A 20,551-nucleotide genomic window follows, 5' to 3' on the forward strand; every position below is an offset into this window, starting at 1 on the left:
GCCAAACCCAACAAGCCTTTTAGAGATAGAGCACATCTTCTGTTCACAAGTGGAGACAAGGTCATAGGTAGAGAAAGTCCTTGATGGTGGATCTAAAACTAGATGGAAAAGCTCTTGCATAAGAAAATGACTGACTGCTTTGGTGATCAGAATCATGATGATTGTTTTTTTTGATAAGTCAGAATCATGATGATTGTTATTATTAGACAAACTCATTAATTGCTGAATTATGTTGTAAAGTGGAACCAACTTACCAAAAAAGAGTTGTTAAGTGAAACTGATATATTTCATGAGGTATACATCAACTAGGAGGACTACCTTAATCACTTTCTAGTTCCCACATCATAAGGCTTGAGTGAAACAAGTTAAAACAATTTCTCTTTGAGTAGGAGAACATTTTTTCCCCAAAATATGTTCCATCTATGTTGGTATTTTAATTGGTATGATAAAAATACACAACCAGTAGATTTTGATCTCAACCTCACCCACATCCTACTCCTATGGGAGGATGAAGTGCCATTTAAACTATTACTCACTGGCTATGCTGGTATTTGGGTATGGTTTAGGGGCTAGTCTGTCTACAATTTGAAAAACATACATCACGTGAAGTGTCAACCTAGGTACGGCTGGGTGAAGGTACAGTTGACGCACAGTGACTCAGTGAGAAAATAGAGAAAGTTTGTAGATGTAGTTCCATACCGTGGATAGTTTGTTTAGTGTACCATCAATTTGCACAAAATATGCCTCCAACAGCATTTCAAGCTCCTCCACATCCAGGTGCTTGCCTGTAACACTGTGAGTAGTACTAGTATGGATCCCATGGCTGTCCCTACTAAGTGCTTTAGACACACCATATGGTTGCTCCAGGGAATTGTTGATGTTTTGAAGTTCACTTTTGTAACTTGCAGAACCAGCTTCTGCTGAGATTTCAGCAGGTATTCTAATAACAAGAAGATGATGGGCCATGTTCAGCATGTTAGATAGTAATCAAATAATTAAAACTAGGGACACCTATTATTAAAATGATACTGAGATTAGTACGTGCCTATCATCCATGTCTAATCCAAGAACTTCATCATCCATGTTGTCATTCTCACTTAGAGTGGAAGCAGATGAATTTTCAAGGTTTTGTTGGAGCAACTTCTCCGAAAGATACAGCTCGGCCATATCTTCATCATCATCAAGCAAGTGTTCTAGTTCATCCCTAACCTGGAAATGAGCATGTATGCACCATAAATCAAAAAGTCTGTAAAGTGAACTAGTTCACCTATAAAATAAGATTTTGAATAAATGGCATGGTTCAACTGAATGATGCCATACCAATTATAGATATGCAAACACAGGTTCATAAAATCATTCCAGCCTATTACACCATCTGAGTTATAATAGATATGCCTAATAATTCAGAAATCACAATCTTAGAGCCACTACCTTTTGAACACGTCCAGTTATTGCAACCAAACGACTTTTAATTTGCCGGACACGCTCCAAATTAAGCGTACTAATCTTTGAAGTCAGCTTGTCTAAGGCTGGATGAGCCTCCAGCTCCAATGTCTTTGCCTGATTTTGAAACAGATACAATAAGAAATGAGAACATAGTAAACAAACAAGAACTGAACAGAACAGAACAACAACAAAATAGAATAAAACACCATCAAACTAGAAAGAAATAATGTTTACTTCATTTTCTAAGCAACTGCAAGCAGCCTCAAGGCATGCTTCCAATGCAACAAACTCAAATGGAAGAACTTTCATTCCATCTTGATTGTCAAGGCCTTGTTTCCCCTCTGCCTTGCCTTCCTCATCCTGACCTTGAAACTGTGGAAACCCTTGAGAAAAATTTACAGGACTATCGGCTATTGATTGTGGCTCTCCCAAGTCATACAAATTTGACCAGTTTGAATCTTCACCATTGCCCTCCTATACACAACATAAAACACCAAACCACAAACATACATACTTAAAACAAATTGAAAAATACAAGGAAAACAACGTCACCACAACCAAAAATACTCATAATTATTAATAATAATAAATAAAAAATAAAATGTACTCTTTGGATTCCAAAAATGTTTAATTGGACTGGAAATTAGATTCTTATAATTCAACAAATTGGGGTTCATTATTGAAACAAAACAACACAAAATGAAAAAACCCATTACTCAAAAATCAAAACATTGAAAAAAGAGAGAGGAAATTGATGAGACCTGAGCAGTGGTGGCGTGGTGATGACGCAAAATCCTTCTCTGAAGCTCTTCGACAAAAGGGGTGACAGATGGGTCACGAGAATTAAGCAAGAGAACCTCTTGGGCTGTGATGATAGCCTTGATGTGCTCCAGATTGATCACAATTGCTCGCTCTCGACCCAACACGGTTGACGGGTACGAGAGAAGCGGGTCCAAGATCCGAAGGTCACGGGCGGGCAGACCTGTTCGTCTCATGATAGCATGTTTACCAGCCTCAATCAACTCCGCTTGGCAGGTGGAGTCCACCACCATCCAAGCTCTCACCCCCGCGGCCTTCTTCCGGTGAGGGGCGGAGATGGGTCGGGCCGTGTCTGGATCTTCATCGATTATGGATAGACCCGGTTTGGGTGGTGGGTTATTCGGAACATAACCACCTCCCCTCATAGTTTTGGTTTTTCACAGAAACACGAACAAAACTGTCTTTGTCGTTTTTTTTTTTATATTTTTGGGTCAGTTGAAAGTGGCAGTGTTTCTTGGAGAGTGGGTAACCCGTACGGCCGTACTAGTTGTATCTTTTTTGATAAGTACCTGGGTTGAAACACCACTGAATAGATAGGCTACTGTGACTTGGGAAAATCAAAGTTTAGGGAAAATCTATATAGACCCAAAAAAAAAAAAAAAAAAAAAAAAAGATAAATAATTTATCAAAAAAATGACATTAGCAGGAGATCTGAATTCGGTAAAAGCTTATTAGCTTTTAGGAAATCATTTTACACCTCATCGTGTGTTTGGTTGCGTATGAAAAATAGAATTTTTCGAAAAAACATTTCATTTGACGTTAAAAATAAAGCCTTTGACCTGAAAATTATTTTATATTTCTATTTTCACTTCAAACCATTTCCGGACTCAAACGTGCAAAGAGAGAGAGAGAGAGAGAGAGCCTTCGACTTCGCGCAACCAAACGCACCGGCGAGATCCTGCCCCAACCCCAGTCGTGCTGGCGAGATCGCGTCGTCGACTTCGCACCGCCGAGATTGTCCCACCGAGATCCCGCCACATAAAGTCTGTCGCCGCTTGACTGGTCTCGTTCTCTTCTGGGTGAAATCATCTCCCCCTTTGGGTTGATCTCATCATTCGCCACTCACCAATCTATCTCCTCCTCTAGGTCGATCTCATTGTCGATCTGCTTTCTCTCTTTGATCTTTGATTTTTTTGTTGTTGTTATGGTGGTGTGGGTGGTGGCGTTTTGGTGGTTTCTATGTTGTGTGGTGATGGGTTTTCTGTGAATAGTGGTGGATTTTCTGTGGGTGGTGGTGGATTTTCTGTGGGTGCTGATATGTGGGTGGTGGTGGATTTTGTGATATAAAATTTGTTTAGAAGCTGAGAAAATGTGAAAAAATTGTAGGAAAATAGCATTTTCAGAATGTTACCAAACACTGAAAATTGTTTTCTAATATAATTTTTAAAATGCAACCAAACACTAGAAAATTTTTCTTGGTGAAAATATTTTCGAGAAAAGAAAAATTTTCTAGTGTTTGGTTGCATTTTAAAAATTATATTAGAAAACAATTTTCAGTGTTTGGTAACAAACGCAGCCTTAATTAGTGTGAAATTTTTTGTCAAATTTTGTGCATATAACATTATCCAAAAACATAAAACCAGTTTTCACTGTATCTCAAAGTTTTATTTTATACTTTACTGAAAGCTCAAATAGTGTGTACAAGTAAAAACCCAAAGAAATAAATAACTCTACATCATAATTAATCACAACACAACAGCAATTAAAGGTAAAGAGTAAAGGTTAGAGAGATGCAAACACAAGAATAACACCAGCACATGTTATCAAAGAGGAAACTGAAGAACTCAGTGAAAAATTTCTCCGACGCCCTCCAATCTGTAAAAATAATCCACTAAAGAATAAAGTTGTGATACACGAATATCAATAGACCCTCCAAACCTAATCTACCCAATGCACCAAAATCCTCCAAGTTTCTTACTCCAACAAGATTAAATCTAACCGTGTCTTCTTTAACTTTCCAAATCCCACAATAAGCTCATTGTATCAATCAAGTAAATTGGTCATCTCTAAATTGCTTCCCAAGTACCAAAATATTTCCTCACTGATATAGGTATGGTGAGATAAGAATTTAGCTAATAAACATTTCAAGGGTATGTCAATGGAGAGGGTGAGAGTAGAGAAATTTGGAGAATCAAATATCTAATATTATGGATTAGTCAATCTTAGTTTTCTCTAGGGTTTCTCTTTCAAAAATCTCTTTGGAAACTTTCTACATTTTGTGGGTATAAAGGTATTTATAGTAGTATACGTGAGGAATGTGAAAGGTTATTTTTCTGCAAAATAAGGCATTCTGGCGACTCACTCTCGCTACTGGAATGAGTCGCGAGTTAACTACCAGGCAAGACTGCACTCTTTGTCCTATAATGCTCCAACTGTTATGACCTTTCAGCTTCCTGCATGTTTCACATGTGTGATATTTTGGCGAGTTGCTAGTCGTGAGTGACTTGCGAGATCTGTTAGGGTTTGTGCCCTAAAATCCAATTTATTGGCATGTCATGAATAATTAAGTTGTTTAATTGCATGAGACCATTTATGAACTAATGGGACATTATCTTAGTCCATGAGATGCATAGTATGTGATTTATGTGAAAAGTCACAGAAAGATATAAATCACAAGTTCTTTGTAAACTCAGAATTTTAGTTCGTAGTTGGTGATGAAATTGGGCATTTCATCTGCGAAGACTATAACATATCAACTAAGATGATTTGTCTTGATCATGGAAGTGGAGACTTCTAGTTGGTATGTTGATATGTTTTAAGAGCTAAGACATATTGAACTGGACCGCTGTGAGATTTATTATTCTCCTAATGACTGTCAAATGAATAATAAAGCTCACGACTTCTATTTACATCAACTCTAAATCCTGAGAGAATAATGGACCTGATCATGAGATGTAGGTTGCTTTGATATATCAGGAGTGAGATCTATAAATTATGGTCAAAACCTCAGTATGTTGGGCAGCCGCATTTAGTGTTGATGGAACATATATTCTCAAGATGGAATTCATAATCTCTTAACGGAGATATAAAATATTCCCTTGAGATAAGTTTAATGGGTTTGGTTATTCAGAGTGTTGGGCCCAACCACTTTAGTAAAGAGTTACTAAAGTATATATATATGGAATTGGATTTCATAAATATATGATGAATAACATAAAGGATTAAACCGGGTACTCAAGGATTAAGATGTAGTAACCTTCAAAGTGGCAGTCAATATTAATGACTTTGTATTACTACGAATATTTTAATGAAGGGGTTGAATGTATAATAAAGTCTTGGGAAATAATTTATAGATAAGGCCTAGAGTGCAATTATATTCTTATAGTGGTATTGAATATAATTAATGGTAACTTTGGACTTGTCAAGAGTTGACGGAAAAGCCCAAGGCCCATTGGAGCTAGTGTCTTATTGGTCCCTTTGGTCCCATCTCAAGCCACAAACTAAAGCCCAATTGGGTAGGCCCAAAAGGCTAACCCAATTAGAAATCAGTCATTATTTAATAAGTGTTATTAAATAAAGAAACTATGAGAATGGTTTTAACGTACGTAAGATGAAAAGAAAAAGAAATCAGTTTTTCTCCACAAGGAGAAGGAGAAGGATTTTTCTTTGGGAATCTATGTACAAAAGACTGATTGAGAGACCACACATCTTGGGCACCATGTGGAATTGAGATGAAGATTGAAGGTATTCTCAAGTTTGGTTTTGAAATTCACTGCACCAAGGTACGCTTTCTATTCTTTGATTCTAGTAATTCATGGTTACATGTTTATCTTTCATGATTGAAGTAGATCCGTGTTTTTGTTGCTTCCGCTGCGTGTATTTTTGTATGAGATACAAAAACCCAACAATGGTATCAGAGCGGTCTTCAATATCATGCTTGTATAACATGTGATTGAATTTTAGAATCAAAGAAAAAACGTTTTCTTGGTGATTTAATTTTCTGCAGTAAAATTTTCTGCATAATTGTGTCCTTGAGTATGTTCTTTTGTGTAGACATGTTTTGATAATCATGGTTTTATGAATTTTTGTATTTCTATCATTAAGATTCGTGAAACTCAATATACTGTGCAAGATAATTAGACAGTGTCTTTAAGTTTCATGGAGCGAATCTACTGAGTAAACGCTATAATAGATTGTACAATTTTCTTTCCATGATATTAGCGTTGGAATTCATATACCATGATTTATATATGTGATATATATTGAAAACCCTAATGTTAGATCTGAAAATCTTCCTTGATAAAATCAAAAAGGTGTTTTTGGAAGAGAACTCAGAAACGATTAGTTGTTTGTTCAAGAAAAACCCTAGAAAACTGCCTTAGAAAATTTCTGGAAATTCAAGTTTCACGAGTTTCGATCGATCGAAAATCACTTTCGATCGATCGAGTGAAACAGTGATCAGACTTTTTAATTGGATTGATTTTCGATTGATAGTCGATCGATCGAATTTGTTTTTCGATCGATCGAGAGGCAATCGAGTATCGATCGAACAAGTCAGGGGGTCAAGTTTGAATTTTTTAATTTTTTCGATCGATCGAGAGGTACATTCGATCGATCGAAAGAAAGAAAATTAGAATTTTTTCTAAGTGTTTTCAAGTTTTTTAAGAGCAAGGTTATGTGTGATTAGATTACACATAGTTCTAACTAAAAGACCTAATGAGATCAAAGATGTTAGTTTAATAGAACTCTTGGTACTAAATCATTTTATGATTAATAGTCCTTAATTTATTTTAATTAGAGGTTTTTAATGAGATTAAAATTCTAATTAAAGTTATATAGTTTCTAATGAGATTAGAATACTTTATCTAGTAAATTAAGTAAATTAAGGATAGAGTTCTATATAACTAATTTTTGATTCGTTAGTGTTTAAGGAATCCTAAATAGTTTAGGACTTCCATTTTAGTTAGTGATTCTAATAAGATTAGAGTCTTTAATTAAGTTCAAGGTTATTAGTTGTGATGGGATCACAATTATTTGAAGAAAAACCCAAATAACGAGTGGGAGTGATGAAATAACCCTTTTGTTAAGTTTATTGTAATGTGAATAAATACCTTGTCTTGACTTCGAGTCTTGCATTCCATGCGGAGGGTATTTACTTCACGGATTACAAGGTTAAACTTTTTTTTGATTGCGCGAATGTTCGTTATGCTATTGTGACATGACATAGTTACATCACATTGAATTTAAACAATTAAACACATTTGATGTGTAGGGTTAAAATTGTGATTAGATCACAATGATTTCAAGACACTTCACTTGTTTTAAATTTCTAGTGGGAGAGAGATACAAGGGTTGGATCTCACGGCCTCCATTGTTGGTTCATAGTGGTGTGGGGTAAACATCTCGTCTTGGCCTCGAGCCTTGCGTTCCATGCGGAGGATGTTTATTTCATGGTACTACAAGATTGAATTTCCTGGTTTATAGTGGTTTGATCAAACACCTTGTCTTAGCCTCGAGCTTTGCATTCCATGCGGAGGGTGTTTTTATCATGGTACTACAAAATAAGCCTGTTAAAGGGATGAAATGTGGCTACACATGATTCTAGACAATGGTGTACACTAGACTAAGTTTGATAGCATCCTCTATGCTGAGTTCTTGCTATTATTACTTAGAGGCCAAAGGAAAAGCGGCAAATTATTTTTGTTTGGTAAGAGTTACCATGATAGCATTAATAAAGAGAATAATTCTCGCCTGATCATAGTGATTGATATTCACTCTATGCTGAGGAATATTAATTGCGGGATTAGGTTGTCGTTGCACCTAGTATAGTATGTTTTCGGGTTCCATATTATATGGTTATGGTGCAAAATGATAATGTCCTGGTATTTAAGTTCAAGGTCTCAAAATAAAGTTGTCATAAATTTTGTCCTCTAGCTACTATTTTAGTTGAATCACATTAACTAAGAAATAATTTTGGACATGGTGCTTAAAGGAGCTGAAGTAAATATTCATGTTTTGATTCAGCATTGTCATAATTTCCTATACATGATGCATTTATGGAAGATAGCTTATGATATGATCATAGTCTCCATTGAAATGCTAATATGTTATATTGGCTTCTATCTCAATTGTGCTACTGCATGAGATGCAAGAGTTAGTACTAAACTTAGACTTTATATCAAGTCTAAATGAGATGTTTGGTATGAATCATATTGAGTGCTAAGAAAGGCTTAAGGAGTTCCAATTCTATATCATTTTATGAAAATGTTTTAATCTTAAAATGAATTGGAATTCTTGGATGTAGAGATTAAATGTTAATCTCATATGGATATGATCCATAAGTCCTTGTTAGAATCATTTGATCAATTCAGATTGTTTTGAAAATAAATTCTTTTTATATTATCTGAATTGATTAATGAATTCTATGTAACAGAAGACATCCTAAAAGCTAAGGCTAGGATCAATATGATTTAATTCAAATTCTTAGCCTAAACCGAAAGGTAAGGGTGATAAGAAGAGGAATTATAATACCAAACAGATGGACAAGTTAGTTGCCCTAGTAATTGCCAAAAGGAAATTAGTCTCAAAAGCATGACCAAAAGGAAATTTTTTCTGTTTTGGTAAAGCTAAGCATTGTCCATGATTGTTTTCTAGATGGAAATTTATATGTTTTACTTTTTAAAGAGAAAGTTTCCATCCTTTGGTTTTGTATATTTTGGCACTTATATCTAGATCTTATTAATCTAAATGGTATTCAAGATTGGTGAAAGATGGGCTTTTAGAACCATTATTTTGTTATATTCACAATCTATGAATTCTATTTAGAGGATAATATGATCTAGGGTTCCTTTTTGTAAAGGAATAAAGTTTCAATGACATCTTTAAGTTAGTGCATACATAAAGGAGGAATAGGGCTCTTTCAAAGTAAAGGTAGATTTTGTTCTAGAAGAAAAATGTCAAAATTTGTTATAGGACAACTATAAAGTATATTTGGAAATGAGATGGTTGTATTAGATACACCACAATACATTATTCTAGATATATAGCTAATACACGGGTACAATATCGTAGTGGGAGGATTACCAAATAAATTCATACTTTTGGGATAAACTTTTGAAGTCATTCCACAAGGATATGAATTTGATCCTCGGTCCTACGTAAAGGCAATAGATGATATGAATGTGGATTACTGATTCAAGGTTATGAGAATAGAATTAGATTCTACTTAAAGTCTAGAACTTGTAGAGGTGCTTAATTGCATTAAGCCTATTGTTTTCAAATAGGTCTACAAGTAAATGAGATTGATAGATTTGAAGGTGCAAACCTTCAAAGTCAAGACTAGTAGCGAAAAGATTTATTCAAAAAGAAATGTTTCGACTATGAAAAGATTTTTTCACCAATAGTCTAGTTTGACTCTATCTAGATTCTCTTATCCATTATATTTCATTAGGATGAAATATGGTAATGGATATCAAGAAAGCTTCTTTTAGTAGCAATCTTGAGGAAGACATCTATATGATGTAACTAGACTTGTTCATAACAAAGAACCAGTAGTGTTTAGTATGCTAGTTGCTTAAAATCCATTTATGGACTAAAGCAAGCATCTAAATCATAAAATATCATCTTTGATCAAGAAATCAAATTGTTTGATTTTGATCAAGTATTTAAAATGCCTTATGTGTGTAAAGGCTATATAGAATAATAAATTTCTTAATGTATGTTGACGACATTCTAATCATTTAGAATGATATAGAGTTATTGTCATCAAAGGAGTGTTTGGTTGTCTAGTCCAGTTGGATATAAAGTACTTGGGAAAGACTAGTCACATCCTAAGAATTATAACTTTGTTAAAATTCAGAAATTAGGATGTTGGGTCTATCTTAAATTGCTTAAATAGATTAGTGTCTAGCCAAGTATAGCATGAAATACTTTAAGAAAGGATTCTTTCCTTTTAAAGTTTGAAGTTCCTTTATATAGGACTATAGTCCTAAGACATATAAAAGGGAAGAGCATATAAGACGGTTCCTTATATCAAATCGATAGGAAGTCTTTATGCTATGCTAAATACTAGGCTAAATGTCTATTTTGCGGTGGGCATAGTAAGCAAATATCAAGTGAATCAAAGATCACTTATTTTAGTGGGAGTAAAGCATATACTCAAATATCTTAGGAGAATGAGGGATTATATACTTTTCCACAAAAGTAAGGTTTTGATAGTAACTGGACATACGAATACTGACTCTTAGTTTGATTGTGATTCATGAAGTTGGACTTCAAGATATGTGTTCATCCTAGGTGGTGAAGATACACATCAAGCGTAAGTATCATCTCATTTGAGAAGATATGAATACGTGAGTAGTAGTAGTAGAAAAGATGATTTATGCATTAAATCTGGCTGAAACTTGTTTCCAAGCCTTGCCTTAGAGTGACTATGAATTACTCTATAGGGAGATAAGTGTCGGATAAGTGGTAAATTGTCTTTGAGGGCAAGTGGGATATTGTTAGGGTTTGTGCCCTAAAATCCAATTTATTGGCATGTCATGAATAATTAAGTTGTTTAATTGCATGAGACCATTTATGAACTAATGGGACATTATCTTAGTCCATGAGATGCATAGTATGTGATTTATGTGAAAAGTCACAGAAAGATATAAATCACAAGTTCTTTGTAAACTCAGAATTTTAGTTCGTAGTCGGTGATGAAATTGGGCATTTCATCTGCGAAGACTATAACATATCAACTAAGATGATTTGTCTTGATCATGGAAGTGGAGACTTCTAGTTGGTATGTTGATATGTTTTAAGAGTTAAGACATATTGAACTGGACCGCTGTGAGATTTATTATTCTCCTAATGACTGTCAAATGAATAATAAAGCTCACGACTTCTATTTACATCAACTCTAAATCCTGAGAGAATAATGGACCTGATCATGAGATGTAGGTTGCTTTGATATATCAGGAGTGAGATCTATAAGTTATGGTCAAAACCTCAGTATGTTGGGCAGCCGCATTTAGTGTTGATGGGACATGTATTCTCAAGATGGAATTCATAATCTCTTAACGGAGATATAAAATATTCTCTTGAGATAAGTTTAATGGGTTTGGTTATTCAGAGTGTTGGGCCCAACCACTTTAGTAAAGAGTTACTAAAGTATATATTTATGGAATTGGATTTCATAAATATATGATGAATAACATAAAGGATTAAACCGGGTACTCAAGGATTAAGATGTAGTAACCTTCAAAGTGGCAGTCAATATTAATGACTTTGTATTACTACGAATATTTTAATGAAGGGGTTGAATGTATAATAAAGTCTTGGGAAATAATTTATAGATAAGGCCTAGAGTGCAATTATATTCTTATAGTGGTATTGAATATAATTAATGGTAACTTTGGACTTGTCAAGAGTTGACAGAAAAGCCCAAGGCCCATTGGAGCTAGTGTCTTATTGGTCCCTTTGGTCCCATTTCAAGCCACAAACTAAAGCCCAATTGGGTAGGCCCAAAAGGCTAACCCAATTAGAAATCAGTCATTATTTAATAAGTGTTATTAAAAAAAGAAACTATGTGAATGGTTTTAACGTACGTAAGATGAAAAGAAAAAGAAATCAGTTTTTCTCCACAAGGAGAAGGAGAAGGATTTTTCTTTGGGAATCTATGTACAAAAGACTGATTGAGAGACCGCACATCTTGGGCACCATGTGGAATTGAGATGAAGATTGAAGGTATTCTCAAGTTTGGTTTTGAAATTCACTGCACCAAGGTATGCTTTCTATTCTTTGATTCTAGAAATTCATGGTTACATGTTTATCTTTCATGATTGAAGTAGATCCGTGTTTTTGTTGCTTCCACTGCGTGTGTTTTTGTATGAGATACAAAAACCCAACAAGATCTAGTCGCGAGAATCCTCCAATGCACACACACTTGAATTTCTTCACACACACTTGAATTTCTTCACACTCTCTCACACACAACCCTTACATAATTTCCACCTAAGTACAGGGTATTTAAATGCTAAAATAGAAGCAAATTTAGCATAAAATAAAGCTAATACATAATTGAATAAATTCAACCTTACATTTCAAATTGTGATACATTAATAAATTAGTCTTAATGACAAGTTCAAATGAGAATCAATAATAAGTTGTTAACTTAGCAGCTACGACATTTATTATAAAATTATTATATATGTAGTATTTCTTTTTACACAAAAGTGTAATTGTTGTTGTAAATAATAATACAACGAGGATTTATACTAGAATTTTTTTTTTGACACGTTTATGGGAATGAGTATATATTTTTGATAATTGGAGAGGAGGATCTAAGCCTGAATATCTTTATTAAAAACACTAAAAAAACTCTTGATGAATGATCATATATTTTCAAGTTATACTAATATATTATATCCAATGACATATATTTTCAAGTGGTACCATTAACATATGAATATGTCATCATCCCTATCCACCAAAATAGTACCTAAGGACATAATATTATTGTTTGTATTAGTAAATGAAGGCTAGTGAGATATTGTGTTATTGTATTTGCATGATCTATGTTGAGGTCATTCCAAAGTGAAATTTTAATATGCGTCCTCCTCATGTGAGACTCACATGTGAGTCCCACATAAGATTGGCACAGGAGATATACTTTTTCTCAGTGGCGATTTTAGGAATTTTTTTAGGGTGGTCACTAAGAAACTTAAATTATACAAAATTTAATAAATAGACAATTTGAATATATCAATGTCACTAAAAAAAAAAAATGCAAATACATGAAATATTACAATTTTTTTGTACTAACAAATAAAATAAGAAGAAAAAAAATAGACTAAAAAAAGATAAAGTGCAAATTGAAAATGCTAATATGAGAATAATAAAGTGACCACAATAATTTCATAACAAATCTTATGCAATAAGTTGTTAGGCTATTATTGATGGGTAAAACATGTTAATATTGAACCCGAATTAAAATTAGTAATAACTTACCACATAAGATTTATTGTGAAATTATTGTAAAAATGTTGTGGATATAGCATTACTCTTATATTTATTGAACTCTAATTCTAATAAGTCTCAAGTAAAAGTGTTCAAATTTTTTATTAGATTAGTCAAAATAGGTTAATTTAGTAAATAATATTTTTTTAAAAAAAATATATATACAATTTTTTCAAGTTAAGGTGGTCACAGAACATATTAGTATAAAATAATTATTTATATAATCTTTTTTTGACAAGTCACATACAGGTAGAGGCGTAGAGCCGCCAGTACCTTCTCCATTCCAAACCACATCATGATTTATCATTTACTAACTACTACCATCCACTATGTTGTCTTTAGCATTATAATTATGTAGTTGTAGGCTTGTAGCATGCTTCCATCCTGTGTCCTGTTAACGTCTAAATATATATATATATATATATATATAGTTTTATTTCAAGATGAAACATCAATATGGGGTACATTTGAAATATCTGATGGTATAGATTCAACCCAAACATGTAATTTCTAATGATAGATACGACAAAATTACTACCAGAACTTTTTGAGTAGAATTTGTGTTAAAATCTCATCCCTTCTCCTCTATTTGTGTATGTATTTTGTTTCTCCAAAAAAGAAAGAAGAAAAAAGAAAAGATAATTAGGTAGTAAATAAAGTTGGCAGGTGCACAAAATATATTTCCACATGGATGCAAATGGTTAAATAATTTAAAATGGATGTAAGAATTCGTGGCAAATCAAATGGTTTAAATTCTAGACATGACATATGCACCGCATAAGGGTATTTCAGCTTCACTCATATATATATATATATATATAATATACTAGTTGCTAACTTGTGTAGCTTATAATTTTTTTTATAAATATTTCCCATGAGTGGCCTTTGCCAGACATATCCAAAAATATAATAAAATGAATAGATGATGTGATAGTTCCGCCAGGAAGCATGGAGATGATTTTATTTTATTTTTTTGAAGGGAAATGGAGATGATTTTTGATTAACTGATAAACCACAAATTTGCATGACAAGGGAGGTTGAGGACGTTAGTATTTCATTAACATATGATCCATCAAATATGCCATATACAGATTTAGATTGGATTGAGATTTGCAACGAACCTGAGAAAATAGTCTGTTAACTTCGAACATCACTGATCAGGAGAATAAGCATTTGATTTGATCACATAATTGTCTAAACATTCTCACTTTAGCCTGAAAATAAAATTTAAAATCAAATACCTGCAAACGCTGCGTGAATGTTATTAACCAGTAAACTGAAAGTATTTGAAATTGTAACAGATTAACAAAGCATGTCCATGATAATAACCATAACATAATAAGAGTTACACATTACATATAAAAGTTTTATGGGTCCATACAACTCCCAACTTTATGACACAACGAAAGTTTCGAATTAATGGTCTCTCTCCCATCATCTTTCTAGCAATCGCTTTTGTTTATACCAGGCAATAGCAAAGACATACAAGACTATGCAAGAAAACGTGCCGCCTCCACAAGTCCATAGAAATCTTGTATTCCCAGGTGGTACGTCATTGAATAGATTGAATCTGATGTTCATACCTAAAATTCCAGCCACAACAATAAAGAAATTCACCACAACGGTTGCTGTTGATAATAGGACCCCCATTTGCAGGAGATGGTTCTGTTTGTCATCGAGCATTATGTTGAGGTAGTCCTCTGTGTCGTCTACATACTCCCTCAGCTTTCAAGAGACCACCATCAGAAAAGAGTGATATACTAATTACTAAGTACTAAACAATGGAAAAGTTAATAAATAGGATGCTTGAAACAAAAGAAAACCATAACACAGATTGATTTTTATAGTGGAGTTGAAAATTAAAGTTCCAACACATTTATAAGTTAAGCTTATTAAGTATTTAAGAGAATAAACATATGAAAATTTAAGTGGAATCTGTGCAATGCATACATTACATTGAATAACTTTTTAATGAATATAGAAGGTTGTGTTAAAATCAATTTATTTTCAAAGTTAAATGTTCCATCTTCTATCAAATAAAAGAAATATTACAGCTCATAAACCACATTAGTAGTTCATTTCTTTGCAAAAGCTCAAGTGAGACGAGCAAAAAACAACATACTAAAAGGAAGCAACCCACTAAATATAAGGATCACATGATTTAGTAACTCTTCTTCCTTCCCTAGGAGGCAGTATATACATATTGATACTTTCAGGATGAAAGTCAAGAATCTGTATGTGTGAATTTCTGTGACTTTCTGCACTATCAATGCATTCCAGTCCTGAAATTTCTGCTGGGTAGTTCAAATGCTAATGGTCAACCATAAAAATTGAACCACAAGCATTAGAATCTTTTTTTTTTTTTTTTGGGGGGGAGTGGGCTGGGGTAAATATATCAGCATTACTAAGTATGAAAAAAAGAGAGCCTAGAGAAAATGAAAGCCAAAAAGAAAATTTAGCGGTAAAATGGGGTTCATACCGTGGATACTGTGTTTAATGTACCATCAATTTGCACGAAGTACGGCTCCAAGAGCATTTCAAGCTCCTTAACATCAAAGTTCTTGACCATAGCACTGTGAGTATTGTTAGCAGACTCAGTAACTTCAGATGAGATTTCAGCTGCCACCCTGGTAATACACAATGAGAATTCTAAGTGTCATAGAAGACAGTTAGTAATACCAAACAGCTAAAAATCAGTGTTCATATCATAAAAGTGAGTAATATTATCACATGCCTATCATCAATGGCTGATTGAAATTCTTCATCATCCGTGTCATCTCTCTCATTTATAGAGGAAGTAGAAGAATTTTCTAGGCTTTGTTGAAACTTTTCAGTTAGATACATCTCAGCCATATCTCCATCATCATTTAGTAAGTGTTCTAATTCATCCCTTACCTGATGATGAGCATAACTACAATCAATAGAAATTTACAAATGAAAAACACAACATTGTGGTTCAATTGTTTGAGGTGATTTGAAGTTTAATACGACAACCACAATGTATCATAGTCACAATCAATGACATGATATAAAAATAAAACGTCTGTATTGGTTCAAAATCTGAAAATAAAGCAACCTTTTGAACGCGTCCAGTTATTGCAACCAAGCGGCTTTTGATTTGACGAACACGTTCCAAGTTGAGAGTACTAATACTTGAAGTCAGTTTATCTAAGGCAGGATGAGCCTCTTTCTCCAATGTTCTGGCCTGGTTTGGAGACAAATAACAAAAGAATAAATGAAGAGTAAATAAAATTATGAAGCAAAGAAAGTGAGATTAACAGTTTAAAACAATTTTTTTTTTTTTTTTTGAGAAATAAACAATAAAAAAAAAAAAAAAAAAAAAAAAAAAAAAAAAAAAAACTACAGAACTGGAGGAAAGTGACACTTACTTCACTATCTAAGCGACTACAAGTAGCCTCAAGGCATGCTTCCAATGCAACAAACTCAAATGGAAGAACCTCTGATCCATCTTTACTCTCAACTTCATCCTCCATCTTAATTGACTCATCTTGATCCATGAACTTCGAAAATCTTTTGGAGAACCTTTGAGAACTACCAATCCTTGATTTCAAATCTTCCAATTCATGTACATTATTCTTGTTAGAAACTTCATCATCGGCCTCCTATAAAAGCAACAAAATGACAAACAGAAAACACATAAATAATTAACAAATTAATCCTTCCCCTTTCTTGGAAAAGTATCTTATGTATTAGCTATATGCAACATCTCTCTCACATTATGTTGGTCCCCCTCAGGTACTCACATAATGCGGTAGAGATGTTTCGTATAGCTGATACTTAAGATACTGAGTCCTTTCCTTGGGGCTAAACTCACTCATAAAAAAGAAGGAAATAATAAATCAGCAAAAGAAAAGGAAATTAAGGTCTACTCTTCAAGTTTCTTAAACATTTATTAGCTCAGTAATCAAGTTGAATAATAATTTGAAAATTGAAGGCCTTCCAAAGGCAAGAGGATTATCACCAAAGAAAGCTAATCTTGAAACAACTACGCTGGCCATTGCATTACTAATTATAAGCAGAATGAAACATGTTATAGAAATCCCAATTCCAAGACCAACCTCAAGATTTTGGGGGAAAAAAAAATCCCAGCAGAGAATTTTTATAAAAAGTAATTAAATTAATTTTTATATGATTGTGGTTGAATGGCAAACAGAGGTTAATACTTGACACAGCTGCATTCACATGGTTGAAAGGAAAGTTCTCCAGTAACACATTTAGAATCAAAATGAGTTCACCCTTAAGTCCATAACTTCACCCTCCATCATACATTTACTAGAGAAAACAATTACTGCTGGTCTACTACTATTCAAATTATAACTTTATTGAGGCTCAAACCTTTTTTTACACTCTTTGTTGTTGCCAAAGTTTGTAGGCTTTTGTATTAGTATATAGACTTATAGTCACTGTCTTATACAATCATCAGGGATGCCTGCAAACACACCACAGAGACTTCAAAGGCTACACATTACCACATCCAGCCAGCTTTTGTTGTTTGTGTAGTAACCTTGTAAATTGGAACTTCACGAAAAATAACTCAAATGAGACAACAAATTTTATATATATATTTTTTTCATACTTGCTGAGGTTCCAGATAGTAATTGGCATATAATAATTACATGAAAATATCAATCATCTGTAAGCATATATTTTTTTATGAACCCAATCCATAATAATAATAATAATAATAATAATAATAGTACGTGTTGCAAATTTATATCATTTTGATAGCTTTGTCAACGGAGTAGGAATCTGAAAAGGACCACTGACTTTCATCTATTCTAAATTTCACATACATGACGCGCACAACTGCCGAACATCACAATATATTTTACATATAAAAAACACAACAGTAACATTTCAAATAATGTCAATTTTTTTTTGGTAGTTAGAAATTCTATTTATTACTAATTACAAATATGTTATCCTACATTCTCCCTAAAACCCAAACACTTCGTGCGGGAGAGATGCCAACTGGCCTATAGGTGCGGTGGTAATGTTAAACTTTTACTTAGCATTATCATAAGTAACCAGATGATATGACCACCGAGGGGTGTGGTCTAGCGGTGTTAGGTGATGCACAAACATGGGCCAAGGGTGAGTTCCCATGTTCAAGTCCGAATATGGACTTGCGTGGGGTTGCCTACCTTGGCAACTTAGGATCACTAGTGTCGCGGAGCTGAGAAGTTTTGGCTCACCGTATCCTCCTGTATCCCAGCAGAACTTAAATCCAGCAGTTAAGGTACTATTATGCTCAGGAAGGATTACAACATTGGTCGCCCCTTCCCTTTTTTGTTCGGAAAAAAAAAAAAAAAAAGTAACAAAATGATATGCGACAAAATTAATTTAAAAAAAAAAAAAGTTACATGTTAATGTGATACAAATTGACTTGGGTCTAATGCCTCCGGCACACTAGACTCGATGGCATCGGGTCTAGTGCACTAGAACGAGCACTAGGAACTGGCATCTTGTGTGCCAGACGTATGGAGGGCCCCCCTGGCGGCTCTATACACCCAAAGCATAAGAAAATTTTCCAAACACTTAAGACCCTATCCTTTCCCAGTGTGATATTGCATGGGTTTTGTTTCAAACATTGCTTCTAATGAGTAAAGTCCAAACCTGGGTATGACAGGAATGGTAATGAAAGTGAAGCCGCTTCTGAAGCTCTTCAATAAAGGGTGTGACAGATGGGTCCCTTGAGTTCAGCAAAAGAACCTCGCTGTGCGTAACAATGGCTTTAATATTCTCAAGATTGATCACTATGGCCCTCTCACGCCCCAAAATGCTTGATGGGTATGACAGGACTGGGTCCAGGCTCCGAAGGTCCCTGCCTGGCAAGCCTGTGCGGCTCATGATCTCAGACTTTCCGGCCTCTAACACCTGGGCCTGGCCTGTTGTGTTCAGCACCAACCAGGCTCGAACTGTTCCCTTCTTTTTAGGCCCGCTCGATGTGGCTCGGACCTGCGGTAGACTTTGGGTCAGAGCTAACTCAGACTTGTGAGGAATAGAACTACCCATGTTCAAAATCTTCCTCACCAGTATTTCTCTGCTCCTCCTCTAGCTAGCTAAGACTAGTAGTGGTAAGTGGTAAATGGGTTTATTGATTAGTTGGAGGAGAGTCAAGAGTGAGTCCTACTCCTAGGTTGCAACTGAACAAGATGGTACCGTGTCTGGTTCAGGTTGCTACCGTAGTTGCTTGGGGAAAATTTTAATATATTCATTATAAATGCATAATGCATACTCTTCAATGAGTTTTACTAATTAAATTTATTATATAACTTATTATTTATATATAAAAAAAATATGTATTTATAATACTCTCACGTAAGAAATAAGTTTTACTAATTAAATTTATTATATGACTTATTATTTATGTAAGAGAAAAAAAAAATGTATTTATAATACTTCAAGAATACTTAATAATTTTTCATTGCTTAAAAATATATGCTCCTAATTTAATATGATTGAAAATTTGAAATGTCAACTTCGGTAAAGGTTGATTGTACCTGAATTTTAATCTTTTAATTTTAGTTTAGAAGTAGACCTATAGCATTAAAAGCATTAAAGGTATTATTACATTCATCGTGGTTTCCTTATTTGCGTTGCGTGCGCATCGGTGATTTGTTGCTTCATTCTATCCAACGTGTACAGTTAACAAGACTAGCTAGATCTTAAACGCATCCGGTTGGAGTTTAGCCAAAAACTTTTCTGACAGATTAGGATATCTAAATTAAAATTAGAGAAGGGAAATAAGAAGCACTTATTCAGTGTTGGTGCATCTTTAAGACTAATTAATAAATGAGCTATGAAATTCTTATTGTTATTTTCATCTATGGCATATAGTAAGTAAATCAATTGTGATTTTCTCTCTGTATATAGGCATAATTTTTTTTTTTTTTTTTTATGTTTTTTTTTTTTTAATGAAGATAATGGGCATAATAGTTGTGTATAAAAGGATCAAACTTCCCATTTATTATCTATGAACCTATAAATAGATCCATTTGGCCAAGATCCTTCTAACTTAACTATCAGATTAAGATCTTCTCAAAAGTTTTTAAGGTACCCTATCAAATAGATTTCTTTAAATTTTATCCTTTCATTTATAATAAAAGTCTAGATTTTATCATGTCATTAATCCACTAGCAAGTTCCCTAAAATTATGTTTTTAAAAAAACAACTCATAAATGATAATTGTAGGGTTAGGATTTATGGCCCAAACCCAAAAACAATAAATTTGTAGAGCGTGGGTGATAGAACTAGGTTAACTATGGAGCTAACAACGGTTGATCACAGCATACAAGTATAAACTAGCATAAAAGTACACGTA

General features: G+C 33.9%; 2 protein-coding genes across 2 annotated transcripts; both read right to left on the reverse strand.

The window, feature by feature from the left end:
• Positions 1 to 250: 250 nt before the first annotated feature.
• Positions 251 to 2,868, reverse strand: LOC112026444 (magnesium transporter MRS2-3). The gene is made up of 5 exons (XM_065778194.1): positions 2,208 to 2,868; positions 1,681 to 1,920; positions 1,432 to 1,560; positions 1,046 to 1,209; positions 251 to 940 (listed from the first exon to the last, which is right to left on the reverse strand). Exons 1-5 carry the CDS (start codon positions 2,628 to 2,630, stop codon positions 658 to 660), a joined length of 1,239 nt encoding a protein of 412 aa, XP_065634266.1. The 5' UTR covers positions 2,631 to 2,868; the 3' UTR covers positions 251 to 657.
• An 11,576-nt stretch (positions 2,869 to 14,444) lies between these two features.
• On the reverse strand, positions 14,445 to 19,399 carry LOC112027197 (magnesium transporter MRS2-3). The gene is made up of 6 exons (XM_024059867.2): positions 18,844 to 19,399; positions 16,596 to 16,829; positions 16,283 to 16,411; positions 15,941 to 16,101; positions 15,686 to 15,833; positions 14,445 to 14,931 (listed from the first exon to the last, which is right to left on the reverse strand). The coding sequence occupies exons 1-6, from the start codon at positions 19,240 to 19,242 to the stop codon at positions 14,641 to 14,643; spliced, it is 1,362 nt and encodes a 453-aa protein (XP_023915635.1). The 5' UTR covers positions 19,243 to 19,399; the 3' UTR covers positions 14,445 to 14,640.
• Between the last annotated feature and the right edge of the window lie 1,152 nt (positions 19,400 to 20,551).

The sequence above is a fragment of the Quercus suber genome, unplaced genomic scaffold (genome assembly GCF_002906115.3).
Source record: "Quercus suber isolate HL8 unplaced genomic scaffold, Cork oak 2.0 scaffold_175, whole genome shotgun sequence".
NCBI classification, from domain to species: Eukaryota; Viridiplantae; Streptophyta; class Magnoliopsida; order Fagales; family Fagaceae; genus Quercus; species Quercus suber.